Genomic DNA, 20473 nt, shown 5'->3' with positions numbered 1-20473 from the left:
TTCCACAGAGGTTCACACGTTGCAGCTTCATTGGGCGGTACATGGACGGCAGCTTGGAAGTAGGTCTTTGTGTTTGCAACTGTGGACCGTGCAAGGTACCAGATTTCCGAAAGCAGCTTCTGTTTACTCCAGGATCCTACAAGTCACTGGTGTAATTTCTAACAGCCTGTAGGTATGAGGCTACAGAAAGACTCATGAAGGAGGAGAGCCCCCTGTTTGCAAAAGTCCAGGCCTATCTTTGGAAAATCAAGGCTGTGCAGGGTGAGGGCGCAAATGCTACCTTTAGAGGCTGTAACTAGGGATGTGGGAGCACCCAGGGAGGGGCCCGGCGACGGCCGGCTGGGCCAAGAAGAGCGCGCCCAGCAGCCCCGCCGGCACCTCAGGGTGTTTTGGAGGCCCACGTGGTCCCGCCTCATTGGCTCTCAGGGAGCTCCAGCCCCGAGGAGGCGGAGCCGCCACCGCAGCTGTAGTTCCCGAGTTTCCTCATCCGGCTCCTTAGTCAGTCTGTAGAGCCCTAAGGTCGTCCGGGATCAGAACTCCCAGAAGGTCTCGCGCTCGAGGGCGTAGCACTGCAGGGTGGGTGTTGTAGAGATGCAAAAGAAGTCGCCGCGCCAGCATCTGCGCGCCTCACTGGGCTTCCAGGGGGCGGGGTAAAGCTTTCTCAGCGCCCGACGGGCTCCTCCTCCTCCTCTGACCTCTGGACTCTCACCGCCCCGAATGTCACCTCGGACCACTGCTCGACGGGCAGCATGTTCCAGAGTGGCTGGGGAGGCGCAGGGCTGGGGACTGGGTTGGGTTGAAGCTGCTGCTCCTCCGGGCTGCCTGGGCAGCCTGTTTGGTGCCCAGGAAGTTACAGTGCTAAGAGGGGAACCACGGGGCAACCCCGGGGGTCCCCACCCAGCACCCCCAAGTCCAAACCAGCACCACGGAGCGGAAGCCGACTGTAATTGGGAAAAAGCAGAGCCGCTAAGGTGCTTTAATTTTGGCTAAGAAGATGAGCAGGAAAGACTACAGCCAAATCAATGGGATGAATGTCTGTGGATTATGCTGCGGCGTTTAAATCTGTCCTCCATAATTCTTTGTCTGTCTTTCATAAAGCTTTGATCATTTTATCCCTTAAGTTACCTTCTGGGAGAATTCCTTGGCTTCATATTTATTCCACCTCTCTGGTTTGCTTTTCAGCAGTGCCTGCTCTGCTGTTTTGCCCACCTCTTGAAGGTTTCTTTTTCTTTCAGTAGCTGTTTGTGTGTCCAAGATCTCTGGTTAATTATTATTATTATTATTATTTTTAGATGGAGTCTTGCTCTGTTGCCCAGGCTGGAATGCAGTGGCGAGATCTCGAATGCAACCTTCACCTCCCGGGTTCAAGCGATTCTCCTGCCTCAACCTCCGGAGTAGCTGGGATTACAGGCGCGCATCACCACACCTGGCTAATTTTTGTGTTTTTAGTAGAGATGGGGTTTCACCATGTTAGCCAGGCTGGTCTCAAACTCCTGACCTCAGGTGAGGCCTGTTTCAGCCTCCCAAAGTGCTGGAATTACAGGCGTGAGCCACCTCGGCCAGCCTGGCTAATTCTTCTCATAACTGCCTGCTCTCATTTCATGCTGTGATAGTCTTGCTTATCCCTATACGTATTTTAGTTACACTGATTTTCACTCTTTTAAACTGTTTTTTCGAAGTGCAGTTTCTCCTTTAGAAAAAAAATGAGGCCAGGTGTGGTGGCTCACACCTGTAATCTCAGCACTTTGGGAGGCCAAGGGGGGCAGATCACCTGAGGTCGGGAGTTCGAGACCAGCCTGACGAACATGGAGAAACCCCATCTCTACTAAAAATACAAAATTAGCTGGGCGTGGTGGTGCATGGCTGTAATCCCAGCTACTCAGGAGGCTGAGGCAGGAGAATTGCTTGCACCTGGGAGGCGGAGGTTGCAGTGAGCTGAGATAGCGCCATTGCACTCCAGCCTGGGCAACAAGAGCGAAACTGTGTCGAAAGAAAGAGAGAGAGAAAGAGAGAGAGAGAGTGAGCGAGAGAGAGGGAGGGAGGGAGGGAGGAGAAAGAGAAGAAAAAAGAGAGAAAAATATATAAGGTTATTCTTTCCATGTGTGGTTTTCCTCAAAAGTTTGTGACTGGTTATGTCCCATTTCTGTACCTGAGATTCCTTGTTAGCCTGTTTTCCACTCTTTGCACAGATTAGCCCCTCCCCCAAGCTTTAGGATTTAATTAAAAAAAATTTTTTTTTTCTTTTTGAGATCGAGTCTTGGCTGTCGTTGGCCCAGGCTGGAGTTCAATGGTGCGAAATTTTTGAAAAATATTTTGAGAATTTTTACTTACCAGTTTTAGTATAATATACAATATACAATAGTGCATACCATAAAGTTAAGAGAACTTAAACCCTGTGGTATAAACATAGGAATAGACAAGCATATCATTCAGGCATAGTCCTGAAATAGTTTGATGTATATTTGAAATTTAGTTTATGGGTAAAGTGGTGGTATAGCTATGTGAGAAAGAGAAACCGTTCATTAATTGTGACAACTCTTCTCCAGTCATCTGGAAATAATCTTAGACCTAATACATTCTGGAAGGCTCATAAACATGTAAAAATGAACATTCATAAGCATGGAAAAAAATAGGTGAATGTTAATATATTGCAGTGAGGAAGACCCTTCTAAGGACGATTTAAAAGTAAGAAAGCATAAAGTAAAAATTGTCGGGTTAAAATTAGTCATTTTTATACTGCAAAATATCTAAAGTTACAAACAAATTATGGAATGGGGGAAATATCTGTAACACAAAATGCTAATATGAATACATAATATTGTGAATTATAAAACAAGAAAAAGATACTCAGTCTAATAAGAAATATGTGTCAAGGACTATCATGCAGTTCTTAAAAAAACAAATATAGATGTCCAGCAAACTTTTAAAGCAGTAGTGAACCTTATTAGTATTCAAAGGCATGCAAACGCAGAGATACTACTTTTGACAGTTTGACAAAGATTAAAAGTTTGACAGTTTCTGGTATTTTAGGGATGTGAGGACACATATACTCTCAAATAATATTTTGATGTAACGATAAGTTGGGGCCGGGCTCAGTGGCTCACGCCTGTAATCCCCGCACTTTGGGAGGCCCAGGCAGGTGGATCACGTGAGGTAATGAGTTTGACACCAGCCTGGCCAACATGGTCAAACCCTGTTGACAAAAAACACAAAAATTAGCCGGGCGTGGTGGCAGATGCTTATAGTCCCAGCTACTTGGGAGGCTTAGGAGTATTACTTGAACCTGGGGGGCAGAGGTTTCAGTGAGCTGAGATTTTGCCACTTCACTTTATCTGGGGAGACAGAGCAAGACTCTGTCTCAAAAAAAAAAAAAAAAAAGGTTGATACAGTCTTACTATAGGGCAGACTGGCAATATATATAAAGTTAAAATTGTATGTATAGTCTTTAACAATTCAAATTTTATATTTTTGTCACAGTGTAGTAACTTCTTAACAAAAGATGTAGGTAACAGGTTTTCTCAGCATTTTTTAAATAATGAAACGTTAGAAAGACGTTAAATCTAAAAAGCCATTAAAAAGGATGATAGTTTGACAAGATTCCCATATTAAATTTTTATGTAAGTGTGTGTATGTATATATATATATATTTTCCCTGTTTCTAAAATTTATAATAGTGGTTAACTCCAGGTGATGAGATTTCAAATAATTTTTATCTATAGCATTTGGGTTTTCTGCATGGATTTATCTTTATGATCTTTTTCATTTTAAATTTCTTGTTTTAAAGTAAGTTTTTATTCATGAGACTATAAGGATTATATATATGAAGGGTTTTTGTTGTTGTTGGTTTTGTTTGTTGTTTTTGTTTTTTGTTTGTTTTTTGAGATGGAGTTTCACTCTGTCACCCAGGCTGGAGTACAGTGGCATGATCTTGGCTCACTGCAACCTCTGCTTGCCGGGTCAAACGGTTCTCCAGCCTCAGCCTCCTAAGTAGCTGGGATTACAGGCGTGCACCACCATGCCCAGCTAATTTTTGTATTTTTAGTAGAGATGGGGTTTCACCATGTTGGCCAGGCGGGTCTCAAACTCCTGACCTTGTGATCTGCCTGCCTCAGCCTCCCAAAGTGCTAAGATTACAGGTGTGAGCCACTGCATCTGGCCCATTTTTTTTTTTTTTTTTTTTTTTTGAGACGGAGTCTCGCTCTGTCGCCCAGGCTGGATCGTGCCATCTACAGTGGCACGATCTCAGCTCACTGCAAGCTCTGCCTCCCGGGTTCATGCCATTCTCCTGCCTCAGCCAACCAGGTAGTTGGGACTACAGGTGCCTTCCACCACGCCCAGTTAATTTTTTGTATTTTTCATAGAGATGGGGTTTCACTGTGTTAGCCAGGATGGTCTCGATCTCCTGACCTCGTGATTCCCCCACCTCGGCCTCCCAAAGTACTAGGATTACAGGCATGAGCCACCGTTCCCGGCCTGGCCTTTTTTTTTTTTTTCTTTTGAGATGGAGTCTCACTCTGTCACCCAGAGGTGGAGTGCAATGGCACAGTCTCGGTTCACTGCAACCTCTGCTTCCTGGGTTCAAGCAATTGTCTTGCCTCAGCCTCCTGAATAGTTGAGATTACTGGCATGCGCCACCACGCCTGGCTACTTTTTGTATTTTTAGTACAGATGGGGTTTCACCATGTTGGTTTGGCTGGTCTCGAACTCCCGACCTCAGGTGATGCACCCACCTCGGCGTCCCAAAGTGCTGGGATTACAGGTGTGAGCCACTGTGCCCGGCCTATCTGGAAGCTCTTAACCCTGTAAAATGGGCATCCTTTTAAGTGAGAGCATATAGATGTACTTCTTTTTAAAAGTTGAGTTTTTTTGTTTTTTTGTTTTTTTGTTTTGGGTTCCTTAATTGACTAAACCAGTGCTGGTCTAATAGATAATTGGGTTATTTGATTTTTTTTAATCTTGTCAAAAATGTTAATAGTGATTATACTTGAACCTGTATCAAGTATTTTATAAGATAAATTCCTGTGGACTGCTGTGTCCAAACTAGTCTCTGAACACACTTTTACTACATTGTAGTCTAAATAGTTTTTTGTTTTGTTTTGTTTTTTGAGATGGAGTCTTCCTCTGTCGCCAAGCTGGAGTGCAGTGGTGCAATTTCGGCTCACTGCAACCTCTGCCTTTCGAGTTCAAGCGATTCTCCTGCCTCAGCCTCCCGAGTAGCTGGGATTACAGGCGTCCGCCACCATGCCCAGCTAATTTTTTGTATTTTAGTAGAGACAGGGTTTCACCATGTTGTCCAGGATGGCCTCGAACTCCTGACCTCATGATCCACCCTCCTCGGCCTCCCAAAGTGCTAGGATTACAGGCATGTGCTACTGCGCCCTCCAGTCTAAATAGTTTTAAGAGGATTGCTTTGTAATAACGATATAGAAGGAGTTTAGGCCTCTGTGGCAGTAAAATAAATTGAAGCTCACTGAAGACTACTTGATCTCTCCTACATTTGAATAGGAAAGTAAAAATCAGAAGCAAGGAGAACAATTGAGATACTCTAGTAGTAAGGCAATACTGATCTATACAGAGGTTTTTTTTGAGTGTGTGTGTGATCCTTGAAGGACAAGGAAGAAATGATAGACATTTCAAAAAGGACTTGGTAATTACATGAGAAACGAAAGAATAGGAGTCAAATATAATTCCAAAATTTTTAGCTTAGGGTCACTAGTAGAATGATAATGACAAGAACAAAAATAACATGAGAAAGAAAGTGTTTTAGAAGAAAAGATATTGGAAACACTTCTAAGCATGTTTTAGTTTAAGGTGACATTGAGATCAGCTGGCAATGTCCAAGAGGCAGTTGGAGATACGAGTTTAGAGTTCAAGTGTAAGGATAAGAATGGAGAACCAATTTGGGATCGTCAGCTTAATAGGTAAATTCTTGAGGATGGGTGAGTGATTCGGTTAGATGGCTAAAAGTTAGCTATTTTCAATAGCTCAGGGTCCTACAATCAAAGAAGAGAAGCACTGGCAGTCATTGTCAGTGAAACTGAGAGAAGTCAAAGAAAATTACTAATTGAAAAGCTGTTCAATTTACAAAAACAAAAGTAATTGGTCACCTAAGAGCAAAGGTGGCATGCTGGTGGGCTTTGGGTACCACAATTTGGTTTTTAAGACATTTCAAGGCCGGGCACGGTGGCTCACGCCTGTAACCCCAGCACTTTGGGAGGCCGAGGCAGGGAAATCACCTGAGGTCAGGAGTTCAAGACCAGCCTGGCCAAGATGGTGAAACCCCATCTCTACTAAAAACACACACAAAAAATATTAGACGGGCGTGACGGCGCGTGCCTGTAATCCCAGCTACTTGGGAGGCTGAGACAGGAGAATCACTTGAACCTGGGAGGGGGAGGTTGCAGTGAGGTGAGACCACACCAGTTGCACACCAGCCTGGGCGACAAGAGTGAAACTCCATCTCAAAAAAAAAAAGACATTTTGAACTGGTTAGCAACAACCTAAATGGGAAATTTTCCCGTGAGAACTTTGATTTCTGACTTATTTGGAAAAATCTGAAAATCTGTCTGTGTTGGACCAATGTTTTTACATGGCAACAATTCACCTGTTGGTGATCAGTGGTTGCCTCTTTTAGACAGCCCGTGCTCTCCAATTCAAGTTCTACAGTGTCTGTTCCATACTTTTACTTTGTTTGCCTAGCCAACTCAGTCAGCTTTTGGATTTTCAAGACAAATCTATTAAGGCAAATCCACATTGACTTACAATGAATTTTTTTTAAATTTCTACAGTTTATTTGAATTCATTATCTGAGTCTCCAGTCTTTGCATATTTTTTGTTTTTTAGAGCCTGCCTCCATTCAAAACATTTTCTCAGGGACCTACGTTGCAGTTCACTCTTCGTTGGACAGGAGAGACCAATGATAAATCTACAGCTCCCACTGCCAAACCTCTTGCCATTAGAAATTCAGAGAGTCTCCATCAGGAAAACAAGCCTGGTTCAGTTAAACCTACTCAAATTATTGGTAAGAAAACATTGCAATCAAAATAATGGTTTGCAGAATTAGGTCTTGTGCTTTAGATTAATTCATTTGTGTTTTGCTTTATGTGATTCTTTTTTTTTTTTTTTTTTTTTTGAGACGGAGTCTTGCTCTGTTCCTCAGGCAGGAGTGCAGTAGCACGATTTCAGCTCAGTGCAACCTCTGCCTTGTGGGTTCACACGATTCTCCTGCCTCAGCCTCCCGAGTAGCTGTGACTGCAGGCTAATTTTTTGTAGTTTTAGTAGAGACAGGGTTGGCCGGGTACCGTGGCTCAAACCTGTATTCCCAGCACTTTGGGAGGCCGAGGCGGGCAAATCACGATGTCAGGAGATCGAGACCACGGTGAAACTCCGTCTCTACTAAAAAAATACAAAAAATTAGCCGGGCGTGGTGGCGGGCGCCTGTAGTCCCAGCTACTCGGAGAGGCTGAGGCAGGAGAATGGCGTGAACCTGGGAGGCGGGGCTTACAGTGAGCCGAGATCGCGCCACTGCACTCCAGCCTGGGCGGCAGAGCGAGACTCCGTCTCAAAAAAAAAAAAAAAATAATTTTTTTTAAACTATTTCTAGAAGTGATATTTAAACAAAATATCTTGTTAAGTGTAAATTGGAGATTTGCTTTTTTTTTTTTTATTGTTTTTGGTTTCTCTATAACAACAGTACAAGGCAACAAACTGAAGCAAGAGATGACCTGCATTGCCCTTGTTGTACTCTGAACTGCCGCAAACTTTATAGTTTACTCAAGCATCTTAAACTCTGCCATAGCAAATTTATCTTCAACTATGTTGTAATTTTTCATATTTTCTCAATTTGTGTTAAGAAATCTCTTGTACCCCATAAATACATACACCTATGTACCCACAAAAATTTTTTTGAATTAAAAAAGGGAAAAAATATGCATTAAGTACAAGATAGCGTGACTTTCAAAAATTGTACTTTGTATAAAAATAACACATTTCTGTATTTGATAGGTTGCTGTATATATGGATTACAGTGAATGATTCAGTTGATATGTATTTGGAATTATAATTAATGTTTGTGTAGTGTCTCTAATAGACTCACAAAATCCTCAACCAACTCTTTCAATTAAGTGATAATTTTCTTATTCTTGCTCAACCAAGAAATAATTTGTACAAAGTCACCAAGCAATAAATGACATAGTTCAGATTTTAACACATTTTGTTGACCCCAGGTCTTCTGATAGCCTGTTTACCTTGCTGGTGTGCCTGGCCTATTTTCGTTTTCTAAATATTAAGAGCCCACAAATTCTTTAATTAAATTGGAGGGATATTTAGGATAGGATAATTAATTTTTTTTGGACATTTTTGTTGCAGTATCATCCAAAAGGTACTAGGATAGATGTTTCTATCAATGAGTGTTATGATGGCTCCTATGCAGGAAATCCTCAGGATATTCATCGCCAACCTAGATTTGCTTTTAGTCGCAACGGACCAGTTAAGAGAACACCTATCACACACATTCTTGCGTGCAGGTAGGTAAAAAGGGCATATAACAAAAGTTTAAGCTCTAACTTTTACTGATGTTGGAGGAACAAAGGAGCCAGACGAAGCTACTAGTTAGTTAGGTGGAAATTATTATTTTTCAGTATTATGTGTCTATGGGGTTGTTAACTGCTTTATAACACTTGATAGCTCCTATTTCTACAGAGAAGTTTTCTCACTTTTTCTTTGAACTTGATACTTAAGTTTTAATGATGTCAATGTCACTACTGCTGCAGTGGTTATTGGGATTAAAGAATTCTGTCAGTAGAAGTTTCTGGATAATTGCTTGAACCCGGGAGGTCGAGGTTGCCGTGAGCCGAGGTCGTGCCATTGCACTCTGGCCTGGGCAACAAGAGCGAAACTTCGTCTCAAATAATAATAATAGTAATAAATAAAATTACAAAGAGGGAATTTTAAATCTTAGTAAAACTGAAAAAAATTTTAAGGCAGGTGTATGCGTATGTAACCAGTGTTACAGCTTTTCTGCTTTGTGAATATACATGAGTTAGAATACACAGTTTTGACATGTAGGATTTTATATGCATATTCTTATCTGAGTGTGCCCTAACTAGCACTTCATTTCTTTTTTTTTTTTTGAGACAGAGTCTCGCTCTGTCGCCCAGGCTGGAGTGCAGTGGCGCAATCTCGGCTCACTGCAAGCTCCGCCTCCCGTGTTCATGCCATTCTCCTGCCTCAGCCTCTCCGAGTAGCTGGGACTACAGGCGCCCGCGACCACGCACGGCTAATTTTTGTATTTTTAGTAGAGACGGGGTTTCATCGTGGTCTCAATCTCCTGACCTGGTGATCCGCCTGCCTCGGCCTCCCAAAGTGCTGGGATTACAAGCGTGAGCCACCGCGCCCGGCCAGCACTTCATTTCTTTTTCCTCCTTTTTAACTGTAACTTTTCACACCCAGAAAGACAGTTTTAAAACTGTGTTTGAATTAATATGTAATAGGTTGGATTTACATTATGTACCGAAAGAAAATAACTAGTGGGGTTGTGCCTCTAATACTGTTGTTTTATGGTTAGTTTTATAGAATGGTGATGCAGATTATCACAGATCTCAACTCCTACTCGTGAGGTTAGATGGTATACATGTAGAGGCCATAAATCAACATTTATTTCTTTTCATTAGGCCAAAACGAACAAAAGCAAGCATGTCTGAATTTCTTGAATCTGAAGATGGGGAGGTAGAACAGCAAAGAACATATAGTAGTGGCCACAATCGTCTGTATTTCCATGGTGATACCTGCTTACCTCTCCGCCCACAAGAAATGGAAGTAGTGAAGATGAAAAGGATCCTGAATGGCTAAGAGAAAAAACCATTACAGTAATTATTATTATCTTTATTGGCAGTTATCTTGGAATATTATTAATTTGTTTTGAAAATTGCTTACTATGAACTAGACTTTTAGTGTAAAGGAACTTTTTTTAAAAAAAAATTAAGGAATCCAGAAATGTATGGTTTTTAAAATTATGTCACTTTAAAACTTAAGCAAGTTAGGCTGGTGGCGGTCGCTCACATCTGTAATCCCAGCACTTTGCGAGGCAGGAGCATTGACTGAGTTCAGGAGTTCAAGACCAGTCTGGACAGCATGGCGAAACCTGGTCTCTACTAAAAATACAAAAAATTAGCCGCGCATGGTGGCACGCACTTGTAGTCCCAGCTATTCAGTTGGCTGAGGCAGGAGAGTCGCTTAACCCCAGGAGATGGAGGTCGCAGTGAGCCAACATTGCACCACTGCACTCCAGCCTGGGTGACAGAGCGAGAGCCTGTATCAAAACAAACAAAAAAGTTACTAAGTTAGAGGGAAGATGGATTTTCTTTAAGTAAACTTGTATTGTGTGTTTTCATTTTTATATATAAGGTAATCGTAATTTAGGCTTTCCCTTTTTAAATGACGGCAGGTGTGCTGGCTCACGCCTGTAATCCCAACACTTTCGTAGGGCGAGTTGGGCTGATCACCTGAGGTCAGGAGTTTGAGGCCAGCCTGGCCAACATGGCAAAACCCCGTCTCTACTAAAAGAAAATACAACAGTTAACTGGGCATGGTAGCGCATGCTTGAGATCCCAGCTACTCGGGAGGCTGAGACAGGAGAATCACTTGAACCCGGGAGGTCAAGGTTTCAGTGAGCTGAGATCATGCCACTGTGCTTCAGCTGGGGCGATAGAGCAAGACACTGTCTCTAAATAAATAAATTAATTAAATTAAATGACTGCTTAAATAGAAGTTAATTTTAAGAAATGTTGCAACTTTGCTGTGTAAATATGTTGTGGTATTTTTAGTTCCATTCTGTTTTGATATTCTCACAAATTTTTCTTTCTTTTTTTTTTTTTTTTTTTTTCTGAGACGGAGTCTTGCTCTGTCGCCCAGGCTAGAGTGCAGTGGCGCGATCTCGGCTCACTGCAAGCTCCACCTCCCGGGTTCACGCCATTCTCCTGCCTCAGCCTCCCGAGTAGCTGGGACTACAGGGGCCCGCCAACACGCCCGGCTAATTTTTTTTGTATTTTTAGTAGAGACAGGGTTTCACCGTGTTAGCCAGGATGGTCTCGATCTCCTGACCTCGTGATCCCCCCGCCTCGGCCTCCCAAAGTGCTGGGATTACAGGCTTGAGCCACCGCGCCCGGCCTACAAATTTTTCTTATAATATGTGTTTAACAGGTGTTTTTCTTTCTTTTTCCCAGCAAATTGAAGAATTTTCTGATGTTAATGAAGGAGAGAAAGAAGTGATGAAACTCTGGAATCTCCATGTCATAAAGCATCGGTAGGGTATTTCTAAATTAATTTAAATATTTTATTATCTTTATGGTCTTTTGCTGTTTCACATCCTAGAAATCTGCGTGTGTTAGAATCTTATTTAAAATTCCATTAATGTATATTTGTCCCAAATTTTATTCTAGTCCAATGTTTTTTTGGTTTGGCAGGTTTCTTTTGGGTACAAAGACATTCCTTTTGGTATTATTTATAACAATGAATTAATATTATATTCATTAGTATTAATAAAATCAGGGCAAAAACCGGACCTTGTCTTTAGAACTTGTTGCAGAGATGTGAGTCATTGCAGCATTATATATCAGGTTGTGATTCCGTGAGCTTTCAAGAGGAAATAGGCTGCTGCAACCCTGGCGTCCGTAGGAAAGGGTGTCATCATCATAGACCCTCCTCAGAAATCACTGGTGCCCATCCTAACTCTCGTAGTAGTGTTTCTCCCATGCTTGCAAACTCTATCAGGGTTGACTCGTTCACACTCAAAACATTTTATAGAGGTGGGCACAGTGTCTCATGCCTGTAATCCCAGCACTTTGGGAGGCCAAGGCGGGTGGATCACTTGAGGTCAGAAGTTCGAGACCAGCCTGGCCAACATGGTGAAACCCTGTCTCCACTAAACGTACAAAACTTAGCCGGGTGCAGTGTCACACACCTGTAATCCCAGTTACTCGGGAGGCTGAGGCACTAGAATCACTTGAAGAACCTGGGAAATGGAAATTGCAGTGAGCCAAGATTGCACCACTGCACTCCAGCCTGGGCAACAGAATGAGACCCTATCTCCAAAAAAAAAAAAAAGCCACCTTGGTGGGACCACGACCAGGGAGCAGCAGAAGGCAAGACAGAGCTGTAGGTTCATTTAATGACCCAATTTGCATGCCTTTTATTGCCACGTGTTACATGTCTGGAAATCCTGAAAATTACCACAGTTATTACCACAATTGTTAACAATTGGTTAATTTTTCAGAATAAAACGTGGCTTTTTGGATTTGTTTACCATTTCATAGAGGTGAAAGGAGAACAATTTTGTTTCTTATTACTTTGTGGCTAAAAGTATGTTCCTGGCTTGGTGTGGTGGCTCACACTTATAATGCTGGCACTTTAGGATGCCAAGGCAGGAGGATCACTTTAGTTGAGGAATTCAAGACCAACCTGGGCAATACAGTGAGACCTTGTCTGTACTACATTTTTTTTTTTTTTTTTTTGAGATGGAGTCTCCCTCTGTCGCCCAGTCTGGAGTGCAGCGGTGCGATCTTGACTCACTGCAAGCTCCGCCTCCCAGGTTCACGCCATTCTCCTGCCTCAGTCTCCCAAGCAGCTGGGACTATAGGCACCCGCCACCACGCCCAGCTAATTTTTTGCATTTTTAGTAGAGACAGGGTTTCACCGTGTTAGCCAGGATGGTCTCGATCTCCTGACCTTGTGATCCACCTGCCTCAGCCTCCCAAAGCACTGGAATTACAGGCATAATTACCTGGCCCAAATATTTTATGCTTTTAAGACTGTTTATGAAATTGAAGAATAGAAATTATATCTACTGTTCTAATGGCACCTGTTTAAGCTTAAATTAGATTAAATCTCTTGAAATTTCTAAAATGGTAAGCTCATTCAGATGATTGAATCTCAGTTTCTCTATAGTTTTATCACTTCTTTAATCTTTTATTTACTGGAGTTGGATATAGTCTTATAATGGTTATCACTATTGCATTTGACAAAAATGCTTTGTATTGCTATTGATATTCTGTTTTTATTAAATAGGTTTATTGCTGACAATCAAATGAATCATGCCTGTATGCTTTTTGTAGAAAATTATGGACAGAAAATAATTAAGAAGAATTTTTGTCGAAACTTTATGCTTCACCTAGTCAGCATGCATAACTTTAATCTTATTAGCATAATGTCAATAGATAAAGCTGTTACCAAGCTCCGTGAAATGCAGCAAAAATTAGAAAAGGGGGAATCTGCCGGGCGCGGTGGCTCACGCTTGTAATCCCAGCACTTTGGGAGGCTGAGGCGGGCGGATCACGAGGTCAGGAGATCGAGACCACGGTGAAACCCCGTCTCTACTAAAAATACCAAAAATTAGCCGGGCGTGGTGGCGGGCGCCTGTAGTCCCAGCTACTCAGAGAGGCTGAGGCAGGAGAATGGCGTGAACCCGGGAGGCGGAGCTTGCAGTGAGCCGAGATTGCGCCACTGCACTCCAGCCTGGGCGACAGAGCAAGACTCTGTCTCAAAAAAAAAAACAAAAGAAAGAAAGAAAAGGGGGAATCTGCTTCCCCTGCAAACGGAGAAATAACTGAAGAACAAAATGGGACAGCAAATGGATTTAGTGAAATTAACTCCAAAGAGAAAGCTTTGGAAACAGATAGCGTCTCAGGGGTTTCGAAACAGCGTCTCAGGGGTTTCAAAACAGAGCAAAAAACAAAAACTCTGAAAAGATCTAACCCCGTGTTATGGACAAACACTGAAATTACATTTTAGGGAATTCATCCTCTAAGAAGAATTATGTTTTTGTTTTTAATCATAGGTTCCAAACAGGCACTGTTAGATGAAGTAAATGATTTCAACAAGGATATTTGTATCAGCGTTCTACTTCACTTCATTATGCAGCATTACATGTATATCACTTTTATTGACATCATTAAAACATTCTGTACTTTAAGCATGAAAAGCAATATTTCAAAGTATTTTTAAACTCAACAATTGCCATCAAATATGTTGAATTGATAATCTAGAAGTTATTTCATATATAAATTAGAATTTTTTTGCATTTATGACTGGCTGTTTTTCTACTTTGTAATTGTGAGACATTTTCTTGAGGAGAGAAAATTGGAATGGTTCCCTTTTTTAGAAATTGAAGTGGTCTTCATATATCAACTACAGAAAAGGGAAAAAATAGAAATTGAAGGATTTTTATGAAATTATATTGCATTACTATTTGCAGTCAAACTTTGATCCTTGTTTTTGAAATCATTTATCAATTTGGAATGAAAAATTATAATGTGAGATATTTTACATTACATAAGTTCATTTTACAGTTAAAAAATAGCACTTCTTCATCTTACGCCTGTTTGAGATGATGTTAAATTTTCACACTGTTGACAGTGAAATGCTATGTTGCTTTATAAGATTACTGACCATTTGTTTTCATGTGGATAATTTTAGTGCATTGCTCACCGAGTATGTTTTTTTTTAACTTGAACATTTTGCTTGTTTTTGTTTTTCTTTTTTAATTAGATAATCACATGAAAAATTAAGCTGTTCATATCTTTAAATTAGGATTGCAAACCAAGGGAAGAACACGTTTGAGATTTTAAGATGTCACTTTTAAGGGGAGAAGTGTTCTTAAAAAGTCAACTAGAAAACTGTTAAGCCTTTTATTTCTTTGCAAGGATGTCTTTGTAATGTGTTTCATGAACAGAATATCCAATACGGATAAGCTGACTTGAATCATTTTGAGCAATTTTGCCCTGTGTTATATGTGTTTCACGCACATATTTGCAGTTGGATTTTCTCCAACAGAAAGTGGATTCACTACTGGCACATTAACAAGCACCAATAGGTTTTTATTCCAACTCCGAGCACTGTGGTTGAGTAACATCACCTCAATTTGTTATTATACTTAAAGATATTGCATTTTCATATTCTTTGTTTAGAAAGGATCAATGCTGCTGTAAATACAGGTATTTTTAATTTTAAAATTTCATTCCACCACCATCAGATGCAGTTTCCTATTTTGTTTAATGAAGGGATATATAAGCTTTCTAATGATGTCTTCAGAAATTTATAAAATGTAAATACTGATTTGATTGGTCTTTAAGATGTGTTTAACTGTGAGGCTATTTAACGAATAGTGTGGATGTGATTTGTCATCCAGTATTAAGTTCTTAGTCATTGATTTTTGTGTTTAAAACAAAAAATAGGAAAGAGGAAAACTGCAGCTTTCATTACAGATTCCTTGATTGGTAAGCTCTCCAAATGATGAGTTATAGTAAACTCTGATTTTGCCTCTGGATAGTAGATCTCGAGCGTTTATCTTGGGCTTTAATTTGCTAAAGCTGTGCACATACGTCTCGCTCTGTCGCCCAGGCTGGAGTGTAGTGGCGCAATCTCGGCTCACTGCAAGCTCCGCCTCCCGGGTTCACGCCATTCTCCTGCCTCAGCCTCTCCGAGTAGCTGGCACTACAGGCGCCCGCCACCAAGCCTGGCTAATTTTTTGTATTTTTAGTAGAGATGGGGTTTCACTGTGGTCTCGATCTCCTGACTTCGTGATCCGCCCGCCTCGGCCTCCCAAAGTGCTGGGATTACAAGCGTGAGCCACTGCGCCCGGCCTGTGAACTAGCACTTCTGAAGATCCCAAGGCGAGGTCCCGTGACTTACTTGGGAAGCTCTGCCGCGCCCCCACCCGACCCCACCCCACCCCACCCCACCCCACCACACCACACCACAGCAGGCCACTGGAGTCCTGGGACCACCCCGGCCTGCGGCCCAAATCCTTCCTCACTAAGGGGAGGGGAGAGGTGTTCTGGCCGGGCAGGGTGGGAAGGGGTGCTTGGGTGGGATTGTGACATAAGATTGCCCTGGTAGCATGGAGCAGATCTGGACCTCAGCCTAATAAAGGTGACATAACTAAAGGTGTCATAAAGACAGGGCGGGGCGCACGCTCATAAAGGGCATGAGCATCTCCGGGCTGCCAGAATGGCTCCCATCGAGTGCGCAGCACCAGCCTGTGTCATGTCTTGGCTGTGTTTCTGGGGCCCATGGCCCCTCGTTACGTGGCAACTATTGGGTCTGCTAGTCAAGGATGCTCAGCCTCTGGTGTGGGTCAAGGACCCTCTCCAGCTGACCTCTAACCCCATGGGGCCACCTGAGCCCTGGTCTTCCCGCTCCTCCCATCTCCCGTGGGAATCTCCCCATGCACTTGCTCCCCCAGCAGCCCCGGGGGACTTTGATTACCTGGGGCCCTCTGCTTCTTCGCAGATGTCAGCCCTGCCCCAGGAATCGACTGAACATTTGCCTCCATTCCTGGACACGGATTCAGCTGGAGAGCTGCCTCTGGGGCCCGAGCAGTTCTTGGCTGCACAGCAGGATTTAAATGACAAGCTGACTCCGCAAGAAAGGCTCCCAGAGGTGCTTCCACTGCTGGATGGGGATCAGAACCAGGCCACAGTTCAGCTTCCTCGCCTCAAAAATAAGGTTCAAACTGCAGATCTAGATCGGGCTGCAGGTCATCAGGCAGATGATATACTTGTTCCACTACACAGTAAGGTTTCAAAACCAACCAAATTTGTTGTTTCGCCCAAGAACCTGAAGAAAAATCTAGCTGAGCATTGGAGCCTTGCTGAGATTATTGGGATTCCACACCAATTATCCAAACCTCAGCGTCAGAAACAGACTTTGCAGGATGAATATTTGAGTATGGACACACTGTATCCCAGCAGCCTGCCTCCAGAACTCCGGGTGAACGCAGATGAGCCTCCAGGGCCACCTGAGCAAGTTGGACTTTCTCAATTCCATCTAGAGCCCAAAACTCAAAATGCAGAGACCCTGGAAGACATTCAGTCCTCTTCACTCCAGGAAGAAGCCTCAGCACAGCTTCCACAGCTCCCTCAGGAGGTAGAACCTTCAACCCAGCAGGAGTCCCCAGCTCTGCCTCCAGAGTCCTCTATAGAGAGTCTAGCTCAAACTCCACTGAATCATGAAGTGACAGTTCAACCTCCAGGTGAGGATCAAGCTCATTACAACTTGCCCAACATTACCATTAAACCTACCATGACTTCAGAGCCCCAAAATGAGGCAGAATCTGCCCAAGCCCAGAAGGAGGCCAAAATTCAGGCTCCAGAGGAGGTGGAACCTTCTGCAACCCAACAGGAGGCCCCAACTGAGCCACCAGGTCCTCCCATGGAGGCTGAACTTTCCCCCAGTGAGCAGGAGCAGCCAGCTCAGCCTTCTGAGTCTTCTGGGGAGGTTGAATCTTCTCCAGCCCAGCGGGAGGCCCCAGCTCAGCCCTTAATGTCCCCTGAGCAGTTTCAACGTTTGAAAGACCAGCAAGACATAATTCAGCAGCTAAGTAGACCTGAAAATTATGAACTTCCTCCAGTCCGTAAAGAGACCACAACTCAGCCTCCATCTCAGCTCTCCCCAGACTTTGGAAGTTCACTGAATGATGAAGCAATAGGTTCACCTCTAGATGTGTCATATCTAGATCTAGATAGGGAGCTTACCAAACCTACAGCAGTCACTATGGGGGTAGAACCTTCTCCAGCCCAGCAGGACAACCCTCCTATTCTCGTTGAACAGGCTGACTTTTCTCTAGCCCAGCCTGATCTCCCTTCCCTGCCTCTGCATTCTCCTGAAAAGATTGAATCTCCAGTCCACCAAGAGGCCACAGCTCAGACTCTAGATCCCCCTAAGGAGGCAGAACCTTCTCCAGTCCAGCAAGGGCTCCCAGCTGAGCCACCAGAGCCCCATAAGGAGGTTGAACCATCTGCAACCCAGCAGGAAGCCTCGGGTCATCCTCGCAAGTCCACTGTAGAGGTCAGTCCACCACAGTGGGAGATAGCAGCTCAGCCATCAGAGCCACCTGAGAAGGTCAAACCATCTCCAGTCCTACAGCAGGCCCCAACTCGGCTTTTAAAGCCACCTAAAGAGGTAGAATCCTCTCCAGTCCAGCAGGCAGTCCCTGCTCAGTCTTCAGACCCTGCTATGGTGACAGAACCCTCTCTGACCCAGCAGATGGCCCCATCTTTGCCTCCAGAGTTCCCTCAGGAGGTAGAACCATCTGTAACTCAGCAGGAGGTTCCAGCTCAGATTCCAGAGCCCCCTATGGAGGCAGAACCTTCTCTGACCAAGCAGGAGGCCACAGTTCAGGCTCCAGAGTCCCCTAAGGAGGTAGAACCTTCAAGGCAGCAAATGGTCCCAGTTCAGCTTCCAGAGCCACCTAAGGAAGTTGCTGCTCAACCTCCAGCTCATTATGAGGTGACAGTCCCAACACCAGGCCAGGATCCAGCTCAGCACTCAACATTGCCCAGTGTCACTGTTCAACCTTTGGGCCTGGGACTTTTCATCATTCCAGAATCCATGATAGAGGTTGAACTTTCTCCAACCATGCAGGAGACCCCAACTCAGCCTTCTAAGAAAGTTCTACCCCAACTTGAGGTTAAACCATCTCCAACCACGGAGGAAACCTCAGCTCAGCCTCCAGACCCGGGGCTTGCCATAACTCCAGAACCCACTCCAGAGATTGGACATTCCACAGTCCTGGAGAAGACTACAGCTCCTCGTCCAGACCAGGTTCAGACTCTGCATCGAAGCCTGACGGAGGTCACAGGTCCACCTACAAAGTTAGAATCTTCGCAGGATTCATTGGTGCAGTCTGAAACTGCACTAGAGGAACAGAAGGCCTCCACAAGCACCAACATGTGTGAGCTCTGTACCTGCGGAGATGAGACTCTGTCATGTGTTGATCTCAGCCCAAAGCAGAGGCTCTACCAAGTGCCTGTGCCAGAGCCCAACACCTACAATGGCATCTTGACCACCTTGTAAGAATCACCTTTCCTCAATCATCCTCTGTGTCTTGCCTGACATGGCAGCCTTTTCCTGGAGGCCTTCCTGGGCCGCCTTTATCTCCCCAAGCCATACTGACAACTGACTTTCTGCTTTCACCTTTGCTCGTCAACTCTCCCTTCTCCTCATTCTCCTTTAATATTAGACCCATTCTCCAGTCTTTTACTTTTACCCCAGTCTTTTACTCTTACTCATTTTCTTATCCATTCTTATTTAGCCCCATCACATCATTGCTTAACCGCTGCTCTGCTCCTATTTTCACTTCACCCTCTTTTTTTTTTGAGACAGAGTTTCACTCTTGTTGCACAGGCTGGAGTGCAATGGCACAATCTTGGCTCACCGCAACCTCCATCTCCTGGGTTCAAGTGATTCTCCTGCCTCAGCCTCCTGAGTTGCTGGGATTACAGGCATGCGCCACCACACCTGGCTAATTTTTTGTGTTTTTAGTAGAGATGGGGTTTCTCCATGTTGGTCAGGCTGGTCTTGAACTCCTGACCTCAGGTGATCCACCCACCTTAGCCTCCCAAAGTGCTGGGATTACAGGCGTGAGCCACCGCGCCCATCCCGCTTCACCCTCTTTACAGCAGCCTGTCACTCTCCCGATCTCAGTGATGATGCTCTAAGTGGTTAAGAGTTGATTCTGGAGCCAGGCTGCCTGGATTTGAACCCAGGTCTGTTTATTAGCTTGGTGATCCAGAGCAAGTTATTCTGCTCTGTGACTCAATTTCCTCACATTTAAACTGAGGATTATGCTAGTTACCATTTCATAGGATTGTTGTGAAATTTAGGTGAGGGAATATATGAAACACTTCATCAGTCCCTAGCATATGTAGGAGTGTTGGCTGTTAACATGATTACTCAGTCCTTTAGTTAGGTCCAGAACTCATCTTTGTCCCTGGCTTTTTATATGTAGCACTCATTTTGTGTCAAACCCAGGAGCAAGTATGCTATTGTCTGTCAGAACAGGAAAATGATAGGAGGGAAGAAAGAGAATAGGCCTAAAAAGGGAGGTATATGGAATTAATTACTAAAAGATAATGCATACCATCGGTGCTAGAATTTACCAGAGTCTGTGGTCCTCGAGGTGTGAAGATCAGGGAAAGCTACATGGATAAGCTAAAATTTTACTTGGGTCTTAAAGAGTACACAATGGGGTATGGAAAGCCATTGAAAGTTTCCAAGCAAGAGAGATTAAATGACGAAAACAGGAAGATTATTTTATTTTGTTTTGTTTTTTTGCTTTATGTTCAAGTATAGACATGCAAAGGATTATTTTAGAATCCGTATGTAGAGTGCCCAAAAGGAAACGCTTATTTCAGGGAGACAAAATAGAAAAGTCTAGCAAAATGTAGGAGTAAAGTGTGAAGGGGCTAAATCAGATCAGTTGTAATGAGAGTGGAAAGAAAAAGCCTAGGATGTTTCAACAGAGGGCAAAGCTTTGGTGTTACCTGACATAGGGTTTCTTTCTACTTATTTATCGATAAAGATAAGCTTATGCCCATTTTTCTGTTGAATTATTTACCATTTTTGTGTTGATTTGTAGGAGTTTGTTTAGACACATAAGTGCTTTCGGATAAAATACTTACATTCAAAGTAATTAACT

At 43.5% G+C, this 20473-nt stretch overlaps 2 protein-coding genes across 14 annotated transcripts in view; both read left to right on the top strand.

Annotated features, from left to right (window-relative positions):
* The first annotated feature begins 273 nt into the window (after positions 1-273).
* Positions 274-14211, top strand: LOC134735184 (polycomb protein SUZ12-like). Its single transcript, XM_063628401.1, is given in 8 exon segments — positions 274-498; positions 7617-7820; positions 8368-8525; positions 9672-9814; positions 9817-9866; positions 11223-11302; positions 13063-13277; positions 13562-14211. Coding segments are annotated over 8 exon segments (1299 nt in total). The 3' UTR covers positions 13786-14211.
* Positions 14212-15766: 1555 nt separating this feature from the next.
* Positions 15767-20473, top strand: part of LOC134735231 (leucine-rich repeat-containing protein 37B-like) — a 33569-nt gene continuing 28862 nt past the window's right edge. For 2 of the 13 annotated variants that reach the window (XM_063628887.1, XM_063628886.1), the window contains exon 1: positions 15835-18845. In XM_063628887.1, coding sequence (XP_063484957.1) covers positions 16003-18845 — 2843 coding nt within the window. In that variant the 5' untranslated portion in view covers positions 15835-16002. Of the gene's footprint in view, positions 18846-20473 lie in introns of all 13 variants that reach the window. The other 11 variants (XM_063628889.1, XM_063628888.1, XM_063628882.1 and 8 more) reach the window with 8 other exon arrangements.

Source organism: Symphalangus syndactylus, chromosome 20 (assembly GCF_028878055.3).
Source record: "Symphalangus syndactylus isolate Jambi chromosome 20, NHGRI_mSymSyn1-v2.1_pri, whole genome shotgun sequence".
Taxonomy (NCBI): Eukaryota; Metazoa; Chordata; class Mammalia; order Primates; family Hylobatidae; genus Symphalangus; species Symphalangus syndactylus.
The sequence above is the reverse complement of the archived record's forward strand: the minus strand, read 5'-3'. Positions and strand labels throughout refer to the sequence as shown.